Source organism: Malurus melanocephalus, unplaced genomic scaffold, assembly GCF_030028575.1.
Source record: "Malurus melanocephalus ecotype Western Australia unplaced genomic scaffold, MMel_1.1 scaffold_301, whole genome shotgun sequence".
NCBI classification, from domain to species: domain Eukaryota; kingdom Metazoa; phylum Chordata; class Aves; order Passeriformes; family Maluridae; genus Malurus; species Malurus melanocephalus.
In genome coordinates this window covers 519294-540191 of record NW_026623533.1, presented here as the reverse complement: position 1 = coordinate 540191, position 20898 = coordinate 519294, and the positions used below count along the sequence as shown (strand labels likewise).

The window sequence follows — 20898 nt, the reverse complement described above, 5'->3', positions numbered from 1 at the left end:
ATTTATGTAACTTGTACAGCTCACCAACTCCACAAAAGGGTCACAGGCACAAGGTACCACTAGGGTATGGCTGATGTTGAGTGGCACCAATCACCTTTTAGCTCCTACATCAATCTGTTGGTTTCATCACTTTACAGGGATATCATCCTTACCTCTATCCACCACTACCTAACAATATTTCTGGACTCGTTCAATGACCTCTCATATTCAGCAACGACATCTGAATTTGTCTGTTACTTACTGTTTCTTCCTCTGGTAAGCACTGTGGAGTTTGAGTAACTTCTCTGCCTTTAAACTTTTCAGGGAGCATCTATTTTCAAAAGGACTTTTACATTTACTGCTCAATTGAATACCTGAATTTTTAGAAGTAATTTATGTAGAAAGCATATCTTCCATCCCTGGCTTGTTGAGAACCCTGTAATGAGTCTGAAATGGCCTATAAAATTCAGAATGGGCCACTTAGTCTCCATATTTCCTAAATTTCTTGCTTATATGTATCTCAGCCTAAAATGTTTAATTGTGGCTGCAAAAAAACACGGTCTGGTTGTCTTTATCATCAGGGATACAAACCACAMAAAAAAAAAATCAGAAAATGCAAAGGGTAAATACCTGCCTTTATTTAATATACATGGGGGTTTTTGAATATTACTGTTGACAAATCAAGATTTTCACAGATTTGAAAGCCAGAAATTATTTATAGTTTTACAAAAAAGACTCTTCAGAAAGTTATTGAGGTAAAAAAATATCTAATTTATAGCAGAAAGACTTATGGAAAAAAAGAAATCAGTGGAATCAAGAGAACTAAATTTAAAATTTTTCATCTTAGAGAAATCTAGAAGATAAAAGATTATAATTTACAAGTAAGAACAATTTATGTCTGCAACAATTTTCAGAATCAAATTCCTATTTTTTCTGTCCTCCGTTCATGACTTACCTTTTAAGCTGCTTTACCAAACTCAAGTTTCTGGTCACATGATAAAATAACAGATTGAAGTGTCAGGTTACATGACACCATACAAGATGGATAATCCAGTTACTCCTTCCCTTTTAGACTACAGAAACGTATGAATTCTGTTTGCAATTATTAACCATCTTAACAACCAGCATATATTAACATGAAGAGACTTTATTTTGTGTCAGTGGCTGTGGCAAGATAGTAAAAAACACAACAATGTTTCTCCAGTAAAAACGTTTAGTCCCAAATCGTGACTAGTTTTTAAAATCTTGCATTCTTAGAAAAAAAGCTTCCTTGTATACTTCAGTAACTGATATGTTTATTATGTATTATCCCATTTAATTTTTCTTCAATGTGTTTAAAAACACTAGCATCTTCAATGGTTGGTGTTATCTGAAAAGGAAGAATATATATTGATATAAATAGTATATAGATAGCATGTGATAGTAAATAAGAATTTCATTCAGAGATTCTTCTAAATGCATACTTCAAAAGCAACCAAGAAAAAAGTATCTGTAAAGCTCTGAAACATGAAAATTTTTTGAGTAATCTACAGTAGAAATAAACATAAACCTGAAGTCAAGGACCAGTTGTAGAACAGTCATGAGAATAAAAACCACCATGTTTTGCCTTTGAATGTACATATGGGCCTAATTTATTGAAGCAAACATCTCCAACTTACCTTGTATGGCTTTCCACTGACAAGTGCAGAAAGAGCAGAACGTGGAATCTTGCCAGAGCGTGTTTTTGGTAGCTGTGACACAAACGTCGCCTTCTGGAAAGCTGCTACTGGACCAATGTTGGTTCGAACTCGCTCAACAATCTCTTTCAAAATCTTACTTTCTTCTGTCAATATACCTAATGAAGAAGGTAAAATCTGAGACTTTTCTGGGACTTTTGCAGGTGTTAGTGGCACCAGTTATCGGTGAGTTCTCACCTTGTCTCAGTACGCACAGTGCAAAGGGAACCTGTCCTTTCAAAGGATCCTCCTGGCCCACAACAGCACAGTCTGCCACAGCGGGATGGAAGAGAATACACTGAGGGAAAGAAAAGTAAACTGACCTAATCATACATGAACATTACAGTAAAAAAACCTGCATGGTCATGAACATAAAATATAGACTTATTTCTTGTATTTTGATAACAAAAGGTCAGTACACCTCAGGGTTCCAATTTCATGTATTGAAGATGTACATGGGTGTATACTTTCATACATACCCATGTTTTTCAAACAAACAGAAGAAATAAAAACTTTGGCAGCACAAAACAGAAATATTGAAGAAACCAAAGGTAATTCCCTTGTAGCTTCTCATCCTACAAATGAGAGTATCACATCTTTGGTTTTGTAAGTGAGATCGTTCATGGAACAAATAATGTTTGGCTAACATTATGACTAACATGGGAATTAAATGCCACTGAGTAATGACCATTCTCTCTACGCTTATTTTTTCATTCATTGTTGCTGTAAAACCATGGTTTCAACCAAGGCCAAATACAGGCCCAGCCTCAACCTGCAGCTTGCCTAGCTCAGCTCACTTTCTTGGAAACATTAGGTCTCAACTTCCTGAGACACAAAAGGGAATTAAATCAGTCTCCCTCCTTCCTAGTACATGTTTACACAAGGTCACACTGACAAAATAACTCAAACTCTTTTTTTAGGTAAAAAAAAAAGTAAGAGATGCTCTTTTCCTTCCAGTTAGCCAGCTAAGGTGCTCACTTCCTAGAAGACAATCACCAAGATGTGTCAGCATACACCAAGATATATGTCACCAAGTCTGGGACAAAGCTGGCCTTAAGATGCCAGCAGTTGTGAATTCTCTTCCAAAGCCACTGGCTCTTTTCAATGTGCCTTGGGGCATTTTGCTGTCAACAGTGGTTTCAGCACTTTTCAGTCCTCTGGACTGGACCATAAAGAGGACCTAATCCAACCCTACACATAATGTGACTGTGCATATTAATTTATCTATGCATACAAGAGTTATGTGCTTGCTAATAACTCCACATATTGTGTTGTCAAAATCAAAGGCAGTGAGATTACTAAGTTTTAGGAAAAAAGGCACTTTTTGGTTGTTCTGATTGAGTAGGAAGGCAATGGTGTGAGAATAACAGAAAAAGTACAGAGAAGACAGGAGAAAAATCCTGAAGGAATGGAAAGCTGTATTAGTGTTGTTCCAATTAACAAAAGGGAGGCTCTTGTGTGACCTGTTTATGAAACTGATGGGGGAAGGAAGAATTCAAATGGTCTATGATAACCCATCCTCAAAATGGATTTCACCATCCTTAGGCTTTACAGTCAAAATAGGAAGGAAAAACTGGCTCTATATGTCATGGTCAGTACAACACACACCAAATAATTTTTAGCAAAATAAATCTGCTTAGTGTGTTTCTAGCACACTTTGCCAGAAGCTATACTCATTTCACAAGCTATGATGCTAGAAATGGCCTGTGCTAGAAAAAGGGCAAATGGAAAACACCGACCCTAACAGTAGATGCATATGCTTCCAAAGTAGAGAAGCATGACCATTTATGCACAGCTTTTGAAAGTGGATTATTTTTCACAGGAACTAAACAGGATGGGCGCAAGCTAAATATAGAAAAGTGCACTGGGCTTATCCCAGAATTAGAAGGGCAGAAGAGCTGGCTACAAAAAGCTGAAGCTGAATACATCCAAATGCACTTGAATTCAGGTGCAGCCTACTTGTATCCACACTGAAAAATCATAAAGGAACGAATCTTATGCAACTCCAAATCACTAAAGTGTTTCAATGCTTCACATACACTTAATGCACTTGGGTCACTTCTAGGCCAGAGCTTCAGTAATCCATTCCATTTCCTGCCATAAATATCCGTTTGCTCCTGCTCTGACTTCTTGACCACGGCCACAAAAACCTGATAGGCATATATAACCAAAAAAAAAACCCAAAACCCAGGAAATATAAAGGCAATAAATTATGAAAAACTAGGCTATTAAGTCTACAACCACAGTTAACTATTGTTTTCCACAGGAACACAGGAAAAAAGTCTACAGTAATCTGACATCACCATCAAATATCATAATTACCTACCAGAGATCAACAGGACTCCTAAGGTGGAGATTTAAGTGTTGCCAGCTTGTTTTGTAGTAGCTTGTTTTTGTCATTCCAATCTGTCACTTATTCGTAAGTCTTATGGTTAGCTGGAATAGTGCAGTTACTGTAGTATTTTTCTTCAGTCTATCCAAAGTGCTATCAACATGACTTTGACTTTCCAAATGCTAATTTCAAATGACTGAAATTAGTAATTAATAAATACTAATTTGAAAATTATCAAACTTTGTAAAACAACTAAAAAAAAAAAAAGAAACAGCACTTGACATTTAAAAATTGTTTAAAAGTAATAGAACACTTGAAGTGAAATGTTTTTTTTCTGGTATGATCACTGGCCACAAGGATGGATGGCAAATGCAGCAGCAGACAGAAACATCATGATCAGGAAGGGGATTTCTCATGATAAATTCCTCAATTTCAAGTCTGTTGCCTCAGATATTCAAGATTTCATAAGGCTTTTTTTTTTTCTTTAGGAAGGGGAAAAATGGACACCACAGATTTACAGACCAAAGAGAGGGATGGATCAACACAAACTGAGGTTCGTATAATGGCCACCACTCACTGAGTGGTGAACAGTAAACAGTAACATCTACTGCACTGCAGTAAACATAGAGCTCCAATAGTATTAACAGATACATTAGACAAAGAAACTAATTGTTTAGAATGTAATAAAACTGAAATACTTAGTCAAAGCATTAAGGAAAAACTTGTTAAGCTTGTAATGCATCTAATAATGTAAATGCAGATAACATACTTGCTCAACAAAGTGACTGTCAATTACATGGTGATTCAATGGACCTTTAATTCTGTATTTACTGATCTTACTGAGGAGCTAATTGTGGTCTTGTTAACACTTCCCCATTTAACCAGCAATTTGCCAAGCATGCATTAATGCCACTCTTGGTTTTTAGCTTTGTTCAAAAGGTGAATAGAAAAGCTTCTAGAACGTCACAGCGATGAAACATTTTATGTTTCTATGGGAAAGACCTAACTAGCAGGGAGAAAAACAGAGACACTGAACACAGTATGATGGATATAGCAGAGGAGGTGATTCAATCCATCATTTGTTATGGCAGCTTCAGACACAGGCTGAAGCAAAGAAAATGCACATGAGTGGTAGAGCAGTAAGGGGTGGGGATGAGATTCCTGCTGTGCTTTAGTAGGACAACACAAAAAATCACTTCAGAGGGAAAGAGGTTGAAGCAGACTGAAACTACTTTTATATCTCCATAGATCCAAGTCAGGGCAGCTGCTGTTTCAGCTCCTTGGCTGACCAATCCTCGATACATTAGTAATGTTTATGTGAATTTGTTCACTTCTGTGCAATCAGAATTTCTTCTATTATTTTCTAAGTTTTCTAGCCTTCAAAATAAAATAGCCACTAGACTAACAGACATCATAAACCAAGAAATGACTCACAGATTAGTTTCTGATTCAGTGAACAGTTAAATTCAGTTCTTAAAAGTGTATTTTTCTCTTGTAAGTACCCAGCACACCTTTTCCTACACTCCCTGAATAAGCAATTGATATGTCATCAGGGAAATTTGTAAATGGGAATCAATCACAGTGACTACAGTAAGTTGAGTGAACAATGATATGAAATTCAGGCACTATTATGAACTTCACTATTTTCACCGTTTTTGAGTTGCATGATATTACATTAATGACTTTCAATTTAACAGCAGGGTTTTTTTACAGAAATTTTCATTGTTCATTTAGGACTGCTCATACAGTAAGAGACAAAACAGCTGTCAAAAAACTGTGAAGTCTTCCAGTCAAGAAAAAGCACTGAATGTGAATCTCTGAAAAAAAAAATTCAGCAAACACTGAGCATTGTATTTTAGGAAAAAAAGTTTCTACTCCTAACTACAATAGAAACTACTGGCCCACTGACATAATGCTATCTTAACGTATTTCCAAATAAATATGTTATTGGAGATAAAAGAAACACTTCCCTTACTACCACAATGCCCCTTAACTCCACCTTCAAATACCAAATTATGCCTACCTTATCAATCCCACGGTACTAACTGTTTAGTCAATTTAGTATTGACTGAATTTGTCATGTTTCTGTAAAGTATCTTAGTAGGAACAACCTGAAATGGGAAATGTTTTGGTTAAATGTACCAATGGAAATGCAAACAAAACAAGTAGAAAGAAAATGAGAGATCTTTCTGTGTGAAGTTTTGAGATATGAGATGTGATGAAATGTGAGATTTTCAGTCTCAGGCAATGCTAACCTCTTCAATTGCACCTGCAGAAATTCTGTGTCCAGCAACATTGATCACATCATCAGCTCGAGACAGGACATACAGATAGCCATCTTCATCCATATAACCAGCATCCATACTATCATAATATCCCTAAATACAACACAATGAAAAATAAATTCAGAAAGAGTACTAGGAATATGCATTAATTTACCATGAAACAAAACAATCAAACAAAATTAGTTCTGTTATATTTGTCACCATTTATTATGTCATATTATCCAGTGCAGCTCCCTTTCCAGAAAGGTTTTGTTGTCTTTGTTAATACGAAGGACAAGAGATAAACCCTGACTTTTTTCAAACTCTGCTGACTTCAATCTCTGACAGCTTAGAGAAGGATGTTGCACGGATCTACCTAAGGCAAACAGAATTGTTACAATATAATGACAGTTGACAAACTGGTCCTAAAGATATTATTGTTTTGCTGAATCCAAAGATGCATCATCATCATGATGCAATTGCACACAGAAAATAATTCATGTGACCAAATCACTCATTTACTTTAACTGAGACAAATCTTCCATTTTGAACATTTGTACAGGGCCATTTACCTATTTCTACACGGAAAGAAGGAAGCCTATCCTTGGATAGTTCATATGACAAGGAAACAAAACTAATGCAGCCACTACTTCCAGTGTATTTAGGTGCACAGTGGACAAGTGTGTATTTTGGACTGCTTCCAAGTTAGCGTGACTGCATGTCAACAGGAGGAGTGTATTTAAAGCTATGTTAGTGTAAGGTTTGCAGGTTTATATCTTAGATTAAATTATATAAAATGATTTTTTTGGCTCAGAAGCTTCTATTTCAGATCTTTAAAAAACCCAGCAGCATGTCCAGGAGCTGAAATTACAGCTGTAAAAGTATTTACCTTGAAATTGTTTTAATTTTACATATATAGCAAAGACCTCCAATTAAATGATGACAATTTATGGTAAATTGTTTCCCAGGTTAAATCTATTATCATTCAGTTCTAAAGGATTACCAGAGGATTATATAATTGATATAATAATTCTTACTGGAAATTTTTGGAAATATAACTTCTGGAATGTTTCTTGATTTTCCCAAAGACCTGAGAATGCTCCAGGAGGCAAAGGCAACCTTAAATGAAGAAGGGCAGAGGTAAGTAGTAAGAAAAACAGTGATAACAAATACAACTCATATTCTTCATTCATACTTTATTTTCAGATAAATAATCATAAGAATCAGAAAACAGTTCAGCTCAATCATATGCTGGCAGCAGATAAAAAAATATATTATTGTCCTCAAATGCATACAGCTCTATACTATATCCAGAACTTACCTTTTATGTAAGTACCTCAGTAAAATAATATTTTGTCTAGTAAACACTATATACTGTGCTATAAATACGTTAACAGCATTCAGCTTTCAGCATTTCTAAGGATCAAGTATCTGTCAGAAAATTGTGCATACACACTGTGATACAGGCAACTGCATTATTATAGGTATCATTAATAACCATATACACACATGCATAGACAGATTAATTATCAGACACAGATCTCCAGCTTCTGTAAAAAGGTAAAATTCAAAAGAATTCAATCATGAGAATCCAAATAAAAATGCTTTTCTTTTATAATTAAACTATGCATAATGTTATTGGAAATACTGGGGAGGTTCTTTTAAAGTACATTGATACAATTCACTAATAAACTTTCTATAATAATTGTATTTATTTTTATTTTTTTGTAAGAAGTGAAGTCACACAATTCTGGATTGCTTTCTTGATTTTTGAATGCATACTAAACACCCCTTCTTCAGTCAATGATACAGGCATGATACTTCATATACATATCAAAAGAAGAGAAGCTGCAGAAGCCTCAGCTAACAAAGTGGTTCTTTCTTTCTTCAGAGTTCTAACAGGATTAAACACAGATTTCTTTAACTGCCTAAGAGACATATATTCAGGCATATCAACCTCAGTTTTGTGACATTTACCCTTAATAAGAGTGAGAGAATGACTATGTAAACAAACATTTATTTAGATAAAATCATAAATGCGCCATACAGATTTTACTAGCATATGCCTGCATTGCTAACTAGCAAATATTCAGCCAGAGGTAGTTTATCGTCTACTGATAGTATCCCATCTCCAGCCATGAGACAGTCCTCTGTAGCATAGCAATACTGGTGTCATTACAAGTCTCTTGTGATGGTCAGTCAAAAGAACAGGTGCCACCAGCTCTGTGACAGGCACATTTCTAACATTACATCTACATTTACAACAATAGTTATCTCTCTCTATATATGTAAACATACTTTGAAAGAAAAAAAAAAAAACTAACTAAGGTTTAAACAGTACAAGCTACATTGAAAAGGCCATATCATCCAGTCATAATTTGAATTCCTGATTTTTTTACAAACCCAGTTTTTTCAGCTCAATTCAGCTCAGCTAGCATAACAGAATACACTACTATTAATATTACTGCTTTTTCTCTGATGGTTCTGGCTCAACACATCCCATAAATCACATTCCTCGAAAGTATGGTTAAGGTATAGCCAGAAAGGCCAAGACACTTGCCAGGTAGTCACCCAGGGTTCAGGAGGGCAGGTTGGCTTCTGCCCATCTGGAAGAAATTTCTGCAAGGCTATTTTAAGCCTTGCAAGCTTAGTAAGCATCTCTGTGGTATAAAAACATGGCCTACAGAGTGTTTGCTTTGGAAAAAAAAGATTAGAAAAACAATATATTGGTCCTGGTTTTTGTATATGCATGAATTTAAAAGAAAAAGATCTCTTGTTTAAATTCAAGGAAAGCCACTAGAGAATGGCAGTTCCTATGGTTATTGCCTGGCTGCTAATAGCATAGCAATTCATAGCAGCCTCAGTCATTGTAAATTTAGCACTTTAAATTTATTTAGCAGTCTGAAACATCTTTGTGATGGGAGAAAAAGAACAATTCATATTGATTAAGTCCTGAATTTCCCCACAGCTCAATTCAGTACTTTGCAGTTAGCAATCAAATAGAGAAAAACTATTTTACTGCTGAAATTAGAAAAGCATTTCCCTTTTTGTCATGGTTTAGAAATCTAAATGGTGAAGTGTGTAACATATCACCAAAAATATAATCCTTGCTTGGACTATTTGGTTTTGTTATTTTTGGTTGAATTTTTTTTTTCAGGTGAGGAACACTGGGGGTGTCATGTTCTGGTTTGGTGGGGTTTTTGTTTGTTACTTGGGGTTTTTTTAGGAAAATTGTATTAATAAATATATCTGCAGAGCATTTTTCATGAGTCTGTGGAAACCAGACTGCTAAACCCATCACTACCACATCTCACAGCAGCACATATCAGACAATATCTGAAAATGTGCTTCCATAGATTTCTGCAAAAGATTATTTGCAGTTAGGACCCCATTCATCCACTGAGCAAAAAGTGAATGCCCTCTTCCATCTTTCAGTCTTTTAGGCACAATAATTCCAGAGCAATGGGCACATACAACTCATTGATGAAAGCAGAGTTCTTGGAATCATGACTAATTAGAATTTCTAGGTTCTGTGCAACCAAGTAATTAATAAAATTAATAAAGGTAGAATTCAGCTTGCCAGAACATAATTACGTGTACTGAAATTTTGTCAGGACATCAGAATTAAAATGTCCAGAGCCGAATATACCTCCAAGCCACTGTCAGTGGGAATGCTGCCATAAATTCCAATGGGAGCAGAACTGTATCATAATAACATGCAAGGAGCCAGAAGAGATAAAATGAGACTGTCTGAAAATAACAGCAGCATAAAAACAAATACCTCTTGCTTTTCTCAACCCCTCCATTAAAAAAAAAAGGAACATTTTAAAATAACAAAAAAAAAAAAAAAAAAAAAAAAAAAAAAAAAAAAAAAAAAAAAAAAAAAAAAGGATAATTTTGAGATGTTTGATTTGTGTCTTTTCATCCTAGGAAATGTAACACACACCCACAATAACTCAGTATTTTAAAACTGTTGCCTCTTTGTCCAAAATCTGAGTTGACACTCAAGATCTTTTGGAGCTATTTTTACTAAGAGGATATATTGACCAAAAATGCCAGGTATACATAAAGAAGCATGATTGCCCCACARATAGTCCTGCTTTCCAGCCACAAGGGACAGGATCACTGAAGACCAAGGCAGGAAAAGGTAGGTTCCTTCATTATAATTTTCACACCATACAAAGAAGTGGCTTTCCCTTTGGGACATATTTACTGTCCTTCTGTGGCTATCGGTTAACTTCCTCTTTTACCCTGCATGCCAAGTCACAAGGCAGCCAGTGTTGAGCTTTTGCTGTAAGTTCAAAGATGAGCCCTCCCTTACTCTACTCTTGCTTTGATTTTTCATGTGGTCATAACCCTGGTAGCATCTTGTATCTTAACACTGCTTCTTCCTTCAACAAAAGACAGCCACAAACTCCAGCAAATATAAATTCAAGGCAAGCCTGCCAGCTCTTTCTAAAACATGAATGTGTTATCAGCTATATTGGATCATGTCAAGTATAGTCAACTCATCCTATTTAACTAGCAAAGAAGAGTGGGAGTTTCAAACCCAAGTTGAGGTTCAAGCCCAAATTCTAACTTGAAGGACATGAATTTGAAAAGCTTACCTTTGGATGCCAAACCTCAAATAAGATGTATAGGTCTGAATTTTGATCTCAAGCCAGTTTTTCACCAGAACAATAACCACAGTACAAATTATGCTATTCTCCATTTRATCCAGTGAAATTAAGATTAAAACTGTAAAACTACAAGAATACAGATCCAGGTAAATTTCTCATTTAAAGGTTGAATACATTTAAAACAGCATCGGGAAAATCAGGCAAACTGTGTAAATTAATGATTTAAATTACACAGGTTCATTTAACAAAGATTCATTCTGGTTACATTTTACAAAGTCAAGAAAGTAATTTCATTATAAATAGGAGAGACTAAGATGAATGAGCTTGATAGTACCACAAAAAATCTCTGAAGTACTGTAACAGTAACAGTTTTTTGGTACAGACTTTTAAATGACAGTCATTATTTGGGTTTTTTAAGCATTTAACAGTTAATTTATTTTTCGTTTATGGTGGTTGACCTTTCACAGAACAGTCCACCTTTAGCACAGCCCAAGAAAATCTGACTACCACGTATCACATCCTTTCAGAATGCCACTCATCAAAATGGTGTAAGATTCCTTGTTAATGGAACCAAGCAATTAGAGCACTCAAAAGAGAATTTGCATAGAAAAGCAGATTTCTGAAATGAAAGTAAAAAATGATTGGAGAAGTTACCTTGCTGGAATTCAGAAAAGACRTCCTTTTATTTTATGGTAGACAATGATACTCAGAGGTTGTTCATTACAGCCAGCCAAAGCAATTATAAGCCACTATTAAATGAGTTTGGGCTTCAGAATGGAGCAAAATCATCTTGACTGGAAGCYATAATTATTACTCAGCATTTATGCAGGGCTGTGCATAAACATCACTCTTACAAAAATTTTTGATTGCAAGTTCAAAAGGCATCTGGAAGTTTTTTCAGACACTAGGAACAACAACACAGGAAAAGGGTGGAGAAGAGYAGAGGATCTTGAACATTCAGTCTGCATGAAATTCTACTTTAGTTAGCTGAAATGGGTCACAAAAGTAGTTGGTAGTAGTGTGGATTTTGCTTTAATGGGAAAAAGCCATCAAAAACTGGTGAAAGTGCTTGGAAAAATTTCAAAGTAAGGGAAGTTTAAAGGGTATTTCCATGCACTCAATCTAGAAAAAAAACACCTTTGGGCAAATTGCTGTGACATTGGAAGTCCTACTTATTGTTTTATGCGTAAAGGGAAAAGACAAAGCTGATAAACATGTACAAAGAAGGCTGTTAAAGTCTTTTGCACAGGTTCTTTATTTAAATTGACCTTCCATATAGCACAGGCTAAAAAGATCCCATCTACTAAATCCTGCCCTAACTCCACAACTTTTGGTTAAAATAGCTATCTAGGTTTGACTTAAAAACGTCAAGTAAACCACCACACTCCCAAAAATTCACTCCAATGTCTTAATACTTTCACTGCTAAAACAATGTTTTATTTCTCATCTGAATGCATCTAGCTTCAGCTCCCAATTTCTTTATGGTAGATTAAACAGCCATCTCTCTGAGATTATTTTTGTCCTCTGAGTATTTCCTGGCCTTGAAAAAGTTGCTATTTTACTAATCTTGGATGAATTACATACCACAAGTTTTCACATCACGTGCATTCCAGCACCTAGGTCACTCTGATTCATATATTCCCAAAAATCCAGTCACTTTCTCAATAGTCTTTTGAAATAGACATAAGGACTGAACACAATGCACCAACAGATTTACTAACATCACACCCATAGATAATAATGTTTCCCTACTGAATAAAAATCATATTGCCTGCTCAGTTACACTAGCAGCTACCTTTGATTCAAACATCCTGTGTATCCAGAGGTTTCTCCAGTGTAATAYAAAAAGCTCCTCTGAAAGGTCCTTCTATCTAGGGAACTTCATCTTCTAAATCTAGCAGATTTTCACTTTATCTAGCTTTATAGACCTTGCTTACAAGAAAACATTGCCGCTGTCTCCTGGTCTCCTTCTCTTCCTGGGCAGTGGGAGAGCATAATGAAAGCTGTGACTCTTCCCACAGGTGTATCCCAGCTGGAATGCCCAAATATTGACTCAAGTCTTATAAGGTCTTTCTTTAAATTTTTTAATGAAATCCCAAGCTACTATAGTATGTTGCAAAAGATTACATCTTTTTTCCCCCCTTCTCATTAAGCTCTCTTGATTAGCATTCTATTGAGCATTTTAATGATTAAAATCCTGGCTTCATACTTCCACACAGATACTGACTTTTTTTTAATGCATTAGGAAATATTGAATGAGCAAGCTTTTAACTGAACATTCATTTGTTCACTAAACACCTTACAAATATTGAACACATTACCACAAATACATTAACTGTAAATGTGTTGCTGCCTTCTGAACAACATCTTGTCCACTATAAGGATATTCACTCCAATACATTTGCTTCAGAAGTATTGTCATGCTTCTCTTTGGCAAACGTACAATGTGTAAACATAAAAAGCTGTAAGTTTATCATTACTATTTCTTTATAAATATTGACTACTTAAAATTTATTCTGAAATAAATATTTTTAAATATGTCTTAGTTTTTACAGCTCTGGAGATAAAGTTTGCATGCTTTTACTCTACAAAATGGAGTGGGTCATCACTTGAAACATTCTAACTCTTGGTAGAACATTTTGAGTTTTCTTCCCCTTCCTCTACTAATCCAAAATCCACAAAAAAACCCCAAACTCCACAACATTAATAGTTTGCAGAGCCTCTCAAACAGTCAGTTTCCTTGAATGCAATTTTACCAATGCAACAAAAGCATTTCAGAATCACTGTATGATGTAACTGCATTGTCTCACCTCCTGATGAATATGGAATATATTTATGTGATTCTGTGCACTGGAGATCACTAAAGCAAACATGCAAATACATCTCCTGCAAAACTCCATTGTTATGGTACAMAACCATAAACAAACTGCACAAACACTAGAGAAAGCATAACTAGGGTCTAACAGGAAATTAACTGGCAGTCACTACTCTCTGGAAAGAAGGAGCACAAGGTAAATGTAGTCCAGTTTACAGTAATCCAGTTCTTTATATTWACCAGTGGGTAAATATAAAGAATAATGGCTAGCTAATGAGACAGTGCTGATGACTGTTTCAAAAAAATAATAATGGGTTTGTGATATTCTTAATGTACGGGAGCAAAGCTGAGTTTCCCACTGCACAGAAATTTAAATGGGATTTCTCTTCATGAATGTTCCTTATAACAACCTAGAAAATTCTAGAAAATTAAATTTTCACTTCAGAATAAATTCTCAGAATCTTTCATATCCAAAAAGTCTAGCATTAAAAAACTCCAACATATAAATTTAAAAACAATTCATACAAGTCCACCCTCATGAACTGTGATCACCTTCATTTTGCCTTGTTCTTCCATCACAAGCATTGTGACACTGCTTTCAATCAGACATATTATTCCATTATCCAGGTAAACTAGCCTGTATGAAAGTTTTTGTCCACAAATAATCTATCCAAAGTGCAGAGATGATGGTTATATAAAACTACCAAAACAGGTATCAGTTGGCAGATAAGTAAAGAAGAAAACATATCTGAAGCAGCAAGATGCAGTAATTAAATATAAGAATTACCTTTCTAGAGTATCTGATTCCTGCAGGATGAAACTGAAATTTAAAGCTCTGATGTAAGAATAGATATTTTAAAGACTGTACTTATGAACACTGCAGGCCTCGAGCAGCCCCAAACASCCTTTACCAGGAGTTAATCTGGGATAAAAACAACCAAGTGGTTTATCATTTCTGCAGAGCTGGCGCTCTCTCCTCTCCCAGCATGGCCACTCTCCTCTCCCAGAAATACTGAAGAATATTTCTCAACTCACCCACAATGCAGATGAAGCAAACACATGGGGTTTTTTTCTAAAATGGTACACCATATTTTACTCCTGAGTGTATGATGGAGTAATAGTCAGAACTATCCTGACTCCCCCATTTTCTCCTAACTGCAGGGGGATATGTTCCTGGAGTGACAAACACACACTGCCAGCAACAAGGCCCATCCTTACAATTTTAAAGTGTCTGTACATTTAGAAGACTGCTGAAAAAAGAAACAGCTTCTTTGAAGGAGGGCTTCATGAAACCTTGCTCTAACAAAAAAAATTAGATGAGACTAAGTACCTACCCTAAGCTAATTGTGCCTCTCCTGCAGGCACTGGAGAGGCACGAACCCATCTGGAAAGTGATTTATTCCATCCTAGCTGAATAACTAGGCAAGAATAATATAATGAATAATAATAACTAGTCTCAACATCTAAGCAGCTAGGACGAATTTTCTTACAAACTACCTTTTCTCTCCATATTGATTACAAGCCACTGTTTTATTATGGCTTCAGGCACTAGGGAGGTGAGAGCTTTGAAAGACAGTTTTCCACCCTGACTTGGGTTACTGATACTGTGAACCAAAGTCTCTAAAAGGTTGGAGCAATTCAATTTGTGCTCAGTAATGGAATTCATGCACATACCCAACAATGGAGTGAATACACAATCTTGTATATGTCACAGAAAACTACACCTGAATATGAGTCTGCTGACTCAGGGGAGATCACGTGTGCACTTAAACCTTACACCTCTGTGTCCTGGTGGCTCAGCCGAAGATGCTGAGAATGAAGCAGGGTATAGACTTCATCCTGAAAACGCATCTGCATTACACAGCATAATAACTTCATGTGCTACTGCTTTAATCTCCACAGTGGTCTAGTTACATAAGATCAGTAGCTGAGTAAAAAACCTCAGCAACTCCACCTCCCATGCAAGCACTGCACCAACCCACCCACGCTGCTGGCACTGCACGTCTGCAGCTCCAGCCTGCAGCTCCTGTCTCTCACCCCCAGTTCATTACCTGCTGCCTCAATCCTCAGCTAACTTCACTAACAATCAGTACATCCATCCCAATGCTTCAGCTTTTGACAGATTTTCAGTTCACTGAAGTTTAGTGCTAATCTTTGTATTTCCTTTCATTCATCTAAGCCAGCAGTGAAGACTCTGAGCTACCACAACTCTCCAAAAATCTACCACAGAAGAAACTGATGAATACATTTCCTTTGGGACTTGTATTTGCTGGCAGATAAAAAGTGTTCAGAAGTTATTTTTTGTGACTGAAAAAACAGATGGTTAGAGCTACCACATTCATCACAAAGTAGGTGTCTATCTTTGAGGAAAAAAGCTGTTTAAGGAAAATGCCATTTCCCTAAGAGCCTGTACTACATTCAGAGCTGGCATGGGCTGTAAGGAGCAGTAGCCTATACAGTGTTACAGGAGTAAGGAAAGCTTCTGGCAACAGTGAGAAGGCAGCTGGCAAAATAAATGTAACCGATAATCACAGTGTGATCTAAACAGAGGCCTTTTTATCTAAGCAAATATGGTGAGAAATATGTACTTTCAAAAAGAATATTAGAATTTATGGAGCTCATCTGACGAGAGTGTGGTAAATGATACTAAAAATCACTGTCAGGTTTTTTGATTTCTGGATTTTCTTCTCTTTTTTTTTTTTTTTTTTTAACAGAGAACAGAAAAAAACATATTCTCCCTCTAACAGTGTGCATCAGTTGGGATTGGGAGATAGTGAAAGAAGAGGCAGCACCACACCTGTAAGCCAACGCATGTCAATCTGTACTGCTGTACTATTTCACTAAACTGGAAAATAGTGAAGCAAATGATTCAGTATCTTGCTCATAAATCACAACAGGAAGGCATCATCCTGTGACAACACTCAAGTAATTAAAAAAATGGTAAACTTCACTGCAGTCTAAGAAAAAAAACAGCAATCCACACTCATTTATTCACACAATTTCATCTGCAATTTTTTAACATGAATGGACATAAAACATTCTGGCAGCTTGTTACCAGTATTAGAGACAGACATGCTTTTCAATCCTCATTACTTCAATTAGTCTGTTTTTTATATAAACTTTAGTCAAATTACAATTAACCCATGTAGGAAGTTCCTTTTAACTGTAAGATGTTTATTTTTCTTACTTTACCACAATATTTCCCAATGTCTTTGCCTTCACAGGTTTCTTATTTTCATCCAGAATCATGACTGTAAAAAAAGGAAAAAATACATGAAAGAAACTCAAGTTTAATACTGTGGTTTAGGTGGAAGAAAGTGTTTTTCTTTATGGATATCCATTTATGTCAGCAATGCAATACACCAAGCAACAAAAGGAATTAAGTAATTTGGGAGTGCCAAACTGGATAATCTTATGATGTCATTAGCATTCAGCCTTAAGTACAAAAAGTCTTTAATACTTGTGCTTCGGAAATAGAAATAGCACAAAGTCACAAAAGGGAAAAACACAAAACTAAAAAGTAACTTTCATACTGGAAAATCTAAATAGCAAAGAACCATTATGATACAGGACAAATACAAATAAAAAATACATGGATAACACGGGCAAGAAATAACAACCAAGATGAGTGAAGTCTAAACCAGTTCACACGAGAAATACTATTAGCAGTAAATAATTATATCTGGTTTTCAAAGGCTCTCAGGAGTCTCAGAAAAAAAATACCCCCCAGCTAACAAGGTTCATTGTAGTTTAGCACAAAGAGATCACGTAACTCTTGAACCACCCAAAACTGCATAGCAGGGTAGTGGTCAAGTACAGTACAAAATCCAGACCTCACAAATAAAGCCTTTTCCCTGGATGACATTGGTCCACCAGCTTCAGTGAAAGCATCATATCTTGATACTGAGATTTCTGAGGAAAATCATCTGAAATATCCTTTTTTGTGTAGTCATCTGGGAAATGTATCTGGGAAGGTACTACAACCACCCATTCCATCTCAAGGAAGGGTGGCGGGCATAAGAAAGGAATGACAGACAGCAATGGCCTATGATAATGAAATTGCATTAGATGAAGCAATTAAACCATAGAAAAACAGGAGACTGGGCTTATAAGGATTACATGCCTGCCCCAGCAAAGAAAGCAATGTTCAGCTGAATCTAAATCTCTACAAATAATCTTACATTCTGTATTACAAAATTACAGAAGAAATGGGGAAAAGTGGATGACAGCCTTTCGACCAAAACTCGTATGAGTAATATGACACCCCATCTCTTCAAAGAATGCCAGCATCTGTAATTTATTACTTCTGGCTGAAGCTACTCCTTCAAAGATGATGGTAATTTTAAAGTAACTAAAAAGTCTGCTTAAAGCAGTGGCTCAACACATGTACAAACAAATACACAAGACCAGTTTCACAAAGATTCACTTGTGTAGCTGTCAATATTTTCTCTCCAATGTTATGATACTAAAGTAAAATCTAATCAGTTTATTGTAACTGTTTCATCAAGGTATCAATCTTAATATTTAGTCTTCTTGCAAGCTGCATACTTCAATGTAGAAAAATTAAGGGAAATGAGATACTATGCTGCTCACTCCTGAATTACTGAAGAACTGACTCATTTCTTCAAAATGTGGGACCTGCTTCACTCTGAAAATGCACTGAAATTATCTGCAAAGGTTCAAGTAGATCAAGGGAAAGCACAGCATCATATCTGATTTAAGGCAACAGAACTAGAAGCTAATATAGTATCTTGACTTACTTTTAAATCCAATTTGTGCCACTGCACTTTGATATCAYAACTCTTATTCCCTTTGTTCTTAAAAATCAACAACAAATCAGTTTCTTTTTAGCAATATGTACTAGGAAAGAATTTGTACGTATTTTAAAAAAAAGTAGATCTTGCAACTCTCTATTTATATTGCAGCATGTCCTCACCAACCTTTAAGAGTTGCAAGTATAATCTAAAACCACAGTATCTATCTTCTAACTGGCATAAGAAACTCCTCTAAAAGATATAGTAACAGCAGGAAAACGATATCAAACGGAAGTGGATGACACCAAAACAGCAACCAGTATAGAGTAATTTTTAAAAATCACTAGTTTATGAATAGCTGCATTACAGGACACATCTGGTCAAAGACTGAAAGAGATAAAGTTATTCCATAAATCTTTGGTGAATTTCAGTGCTCATTTTTTGTTTCCTTTATAAGGTATACTAAAGACATGTCCATCATTCTCTTTGAAGAAGTTCTTTACTTACACTAGCTGCAATGTTCCAATATATTCATCAGAATTTTTTATATTCTTCCTACTCATATTACTTCCTAGTCTTGACTATCATCTGATAACACGTGTGATGCAATCACATTCTTTCACTCTTTCCTACTTACTAGAATCCTGAGAAACTTCAGGGTTTGCTGAAGCTTTGTTTTAATGTTGTTTTTAAGCTATTGCTAGTCTTCATACCATAACTGTAAATGCCGAAACCAAGAGCTGCTAAAAATGTCTGCATTTTTTTTTAATGCCCAGTACCACTTATACGTATTAAAAGAAAAGAACAGCTTAGCTCTTGCTGAACAATGATGTGAGAACCTTTCCTGAAGACCACTTGATATTTAATGTAATTATTTTTCAGACTTCAAGTAATTCTTGAAAAGTGTGTTAAAATCTGGGTGGCCACGTATTAAAATATTTTTGTATTCTTAATCCTGTGGCTGCACCCCTACATGCAAATACTTTCCAGACAACAAGTGCTCATTCTTTCCATGTTTGTCCATAGCCTACCATTTTTTCCTGATTAGAAATAAAAATGCTCCACAGGTACTGAAAGATAAGTTTGCTTTACAACTCTCTCAATTTGTGTAAAAGTGCAAAGTACATGCAGAAGTATAGACAAGTAATGTGTCGAAATATGTGCCAGTCTTTTCATAAAATAAAGTAGCTGATCAATTTTCTTGAACATAATTCTGAATTTTTTATTCACTATCATAATGTCCAATACACAAAAAAGTAGGAAGGAGGAAAATGTATTTATAAGACTGTAATTTTGTTTTGCTACAAGACACTACTCAGGAAGACAAGCAATGTCCTTTCCTAGTAACATTTTTAGCATATAATCTTACCATTATATCCGGGTACTGGTTTTCCTGCCTGTCCTGGTGGAGGTGTTGTAGAGTTTCCCAAACCAATGCAGGAAGCAGTAATTGGAGAACCAGATTCTATTAAGAGAATACACGTATCATCAGCTAAGGTTGTTTTTAGTTCCATTAAGTATTTATTTGTTCTAAGGTGTTTGATGCTCAGCACATAAAAATAAAATAAAAACCCAAAATTCCTAGACAAGCAATGGAAGACTTAGAATTCACAGAATCATAGAATATGCTGAGTTGGAATGGACCCACAGATATCATCTAAGTCCAACTCCTGGCCCTGCACAGGGCACCCCAAAAGTCACACCATGTGCCTGAGAGCATAGTGCAAACACTTCTTGAAAACAAAGGAATTAGGTTTGCTACTGAGAGGTAGGGAACACAGCACCCTGTTAGACTGATGTACCAGCAACACTGGTGTGCAGAGGGAATTGACAAACATTTCTCATCGAGAGATTCAATCCAAAGACCCTAAGGAGAGAGGAAGAATTCCTGAAAATTAATTTGGGTTCACTTGACTCTCTAGTACACTGCTAATGAAATCAATAGAAACTTGAAAGGAAACTTCATTGTACTAATTTCTCAGGTTTTTTTTTTGTCCTGCTTTTTGGACAACAGTGACTAAGCCTGGATGAAAATCCATTTATTCTCATGAATCACAAGTTCTAAAACTTTGTGAAAAGGTCTTTACAATTGTTGCTCTTTCTTCTATTGTGTTTTCAATTATCAATGGATATATAATTTTCAAATTTATCCATATTTGCTCTAATCTCTAAGCTGTAGATTCAATTCCCATAGGCCAGTAAAACTTTTTATATAATGAAAATAAAAAAACGGATCAAATATTAATTCAGAGAGGGAATCCCAAAAGCATCTGCTCTTTGTGTGAGGTTAACCATTCCTGAATGCTAAAGATTCCCTTACAATGTGGAATCAAAAAGGAGTGAGCATGAATCTTTGTGCTGTTCATTTCTTGGGAAATCAACATACATTTTTCCAAACAGGATGCTGGATTGAAATATCA

At 35.7% G+C, this 20898-nt stretch overlaps 1 protein-coding gene across 1 annotated transcript in view; it reads right to left on the bottom strand.

Moving 5' to 3' along the window:
* Positions 1–1258: 1258 nt before the first annotated feature.
* The window catches only part of ACSS3 (acyl-CoA synthetase short chain family member 3), a 70761-nt gene continuing 51121 nt past the window's right edge, over positions 1259–20898 (bottom strand). Inside the window, exons 10-16 of the mRNA XM_057377134.1 lie at positions 19848–19943; positions 16912–16975; positions 7328–7409; positions 6282–6404; positions 1893–1992; positions 1638–1813; positions 1259–1348 (exon numbers count right to left, since the gene is read on the bottom strand). Of these exons, the coding sequence (XP_057233117.1) occupies positions 1259–1348; positions 1638–1813; positions 1893–1992; positions 6282–6404; positions 7328–7409; positions 16912–16975; positions 19848–19943 (731 nt within the window). The remainder of the gene's footprint in view (positions 1349–1637; positions 1814–1892; positions 1993–6281; positions 6405–7327; positions 7410–16911; positions 16976–19847; positions 19944–20898) is intronic.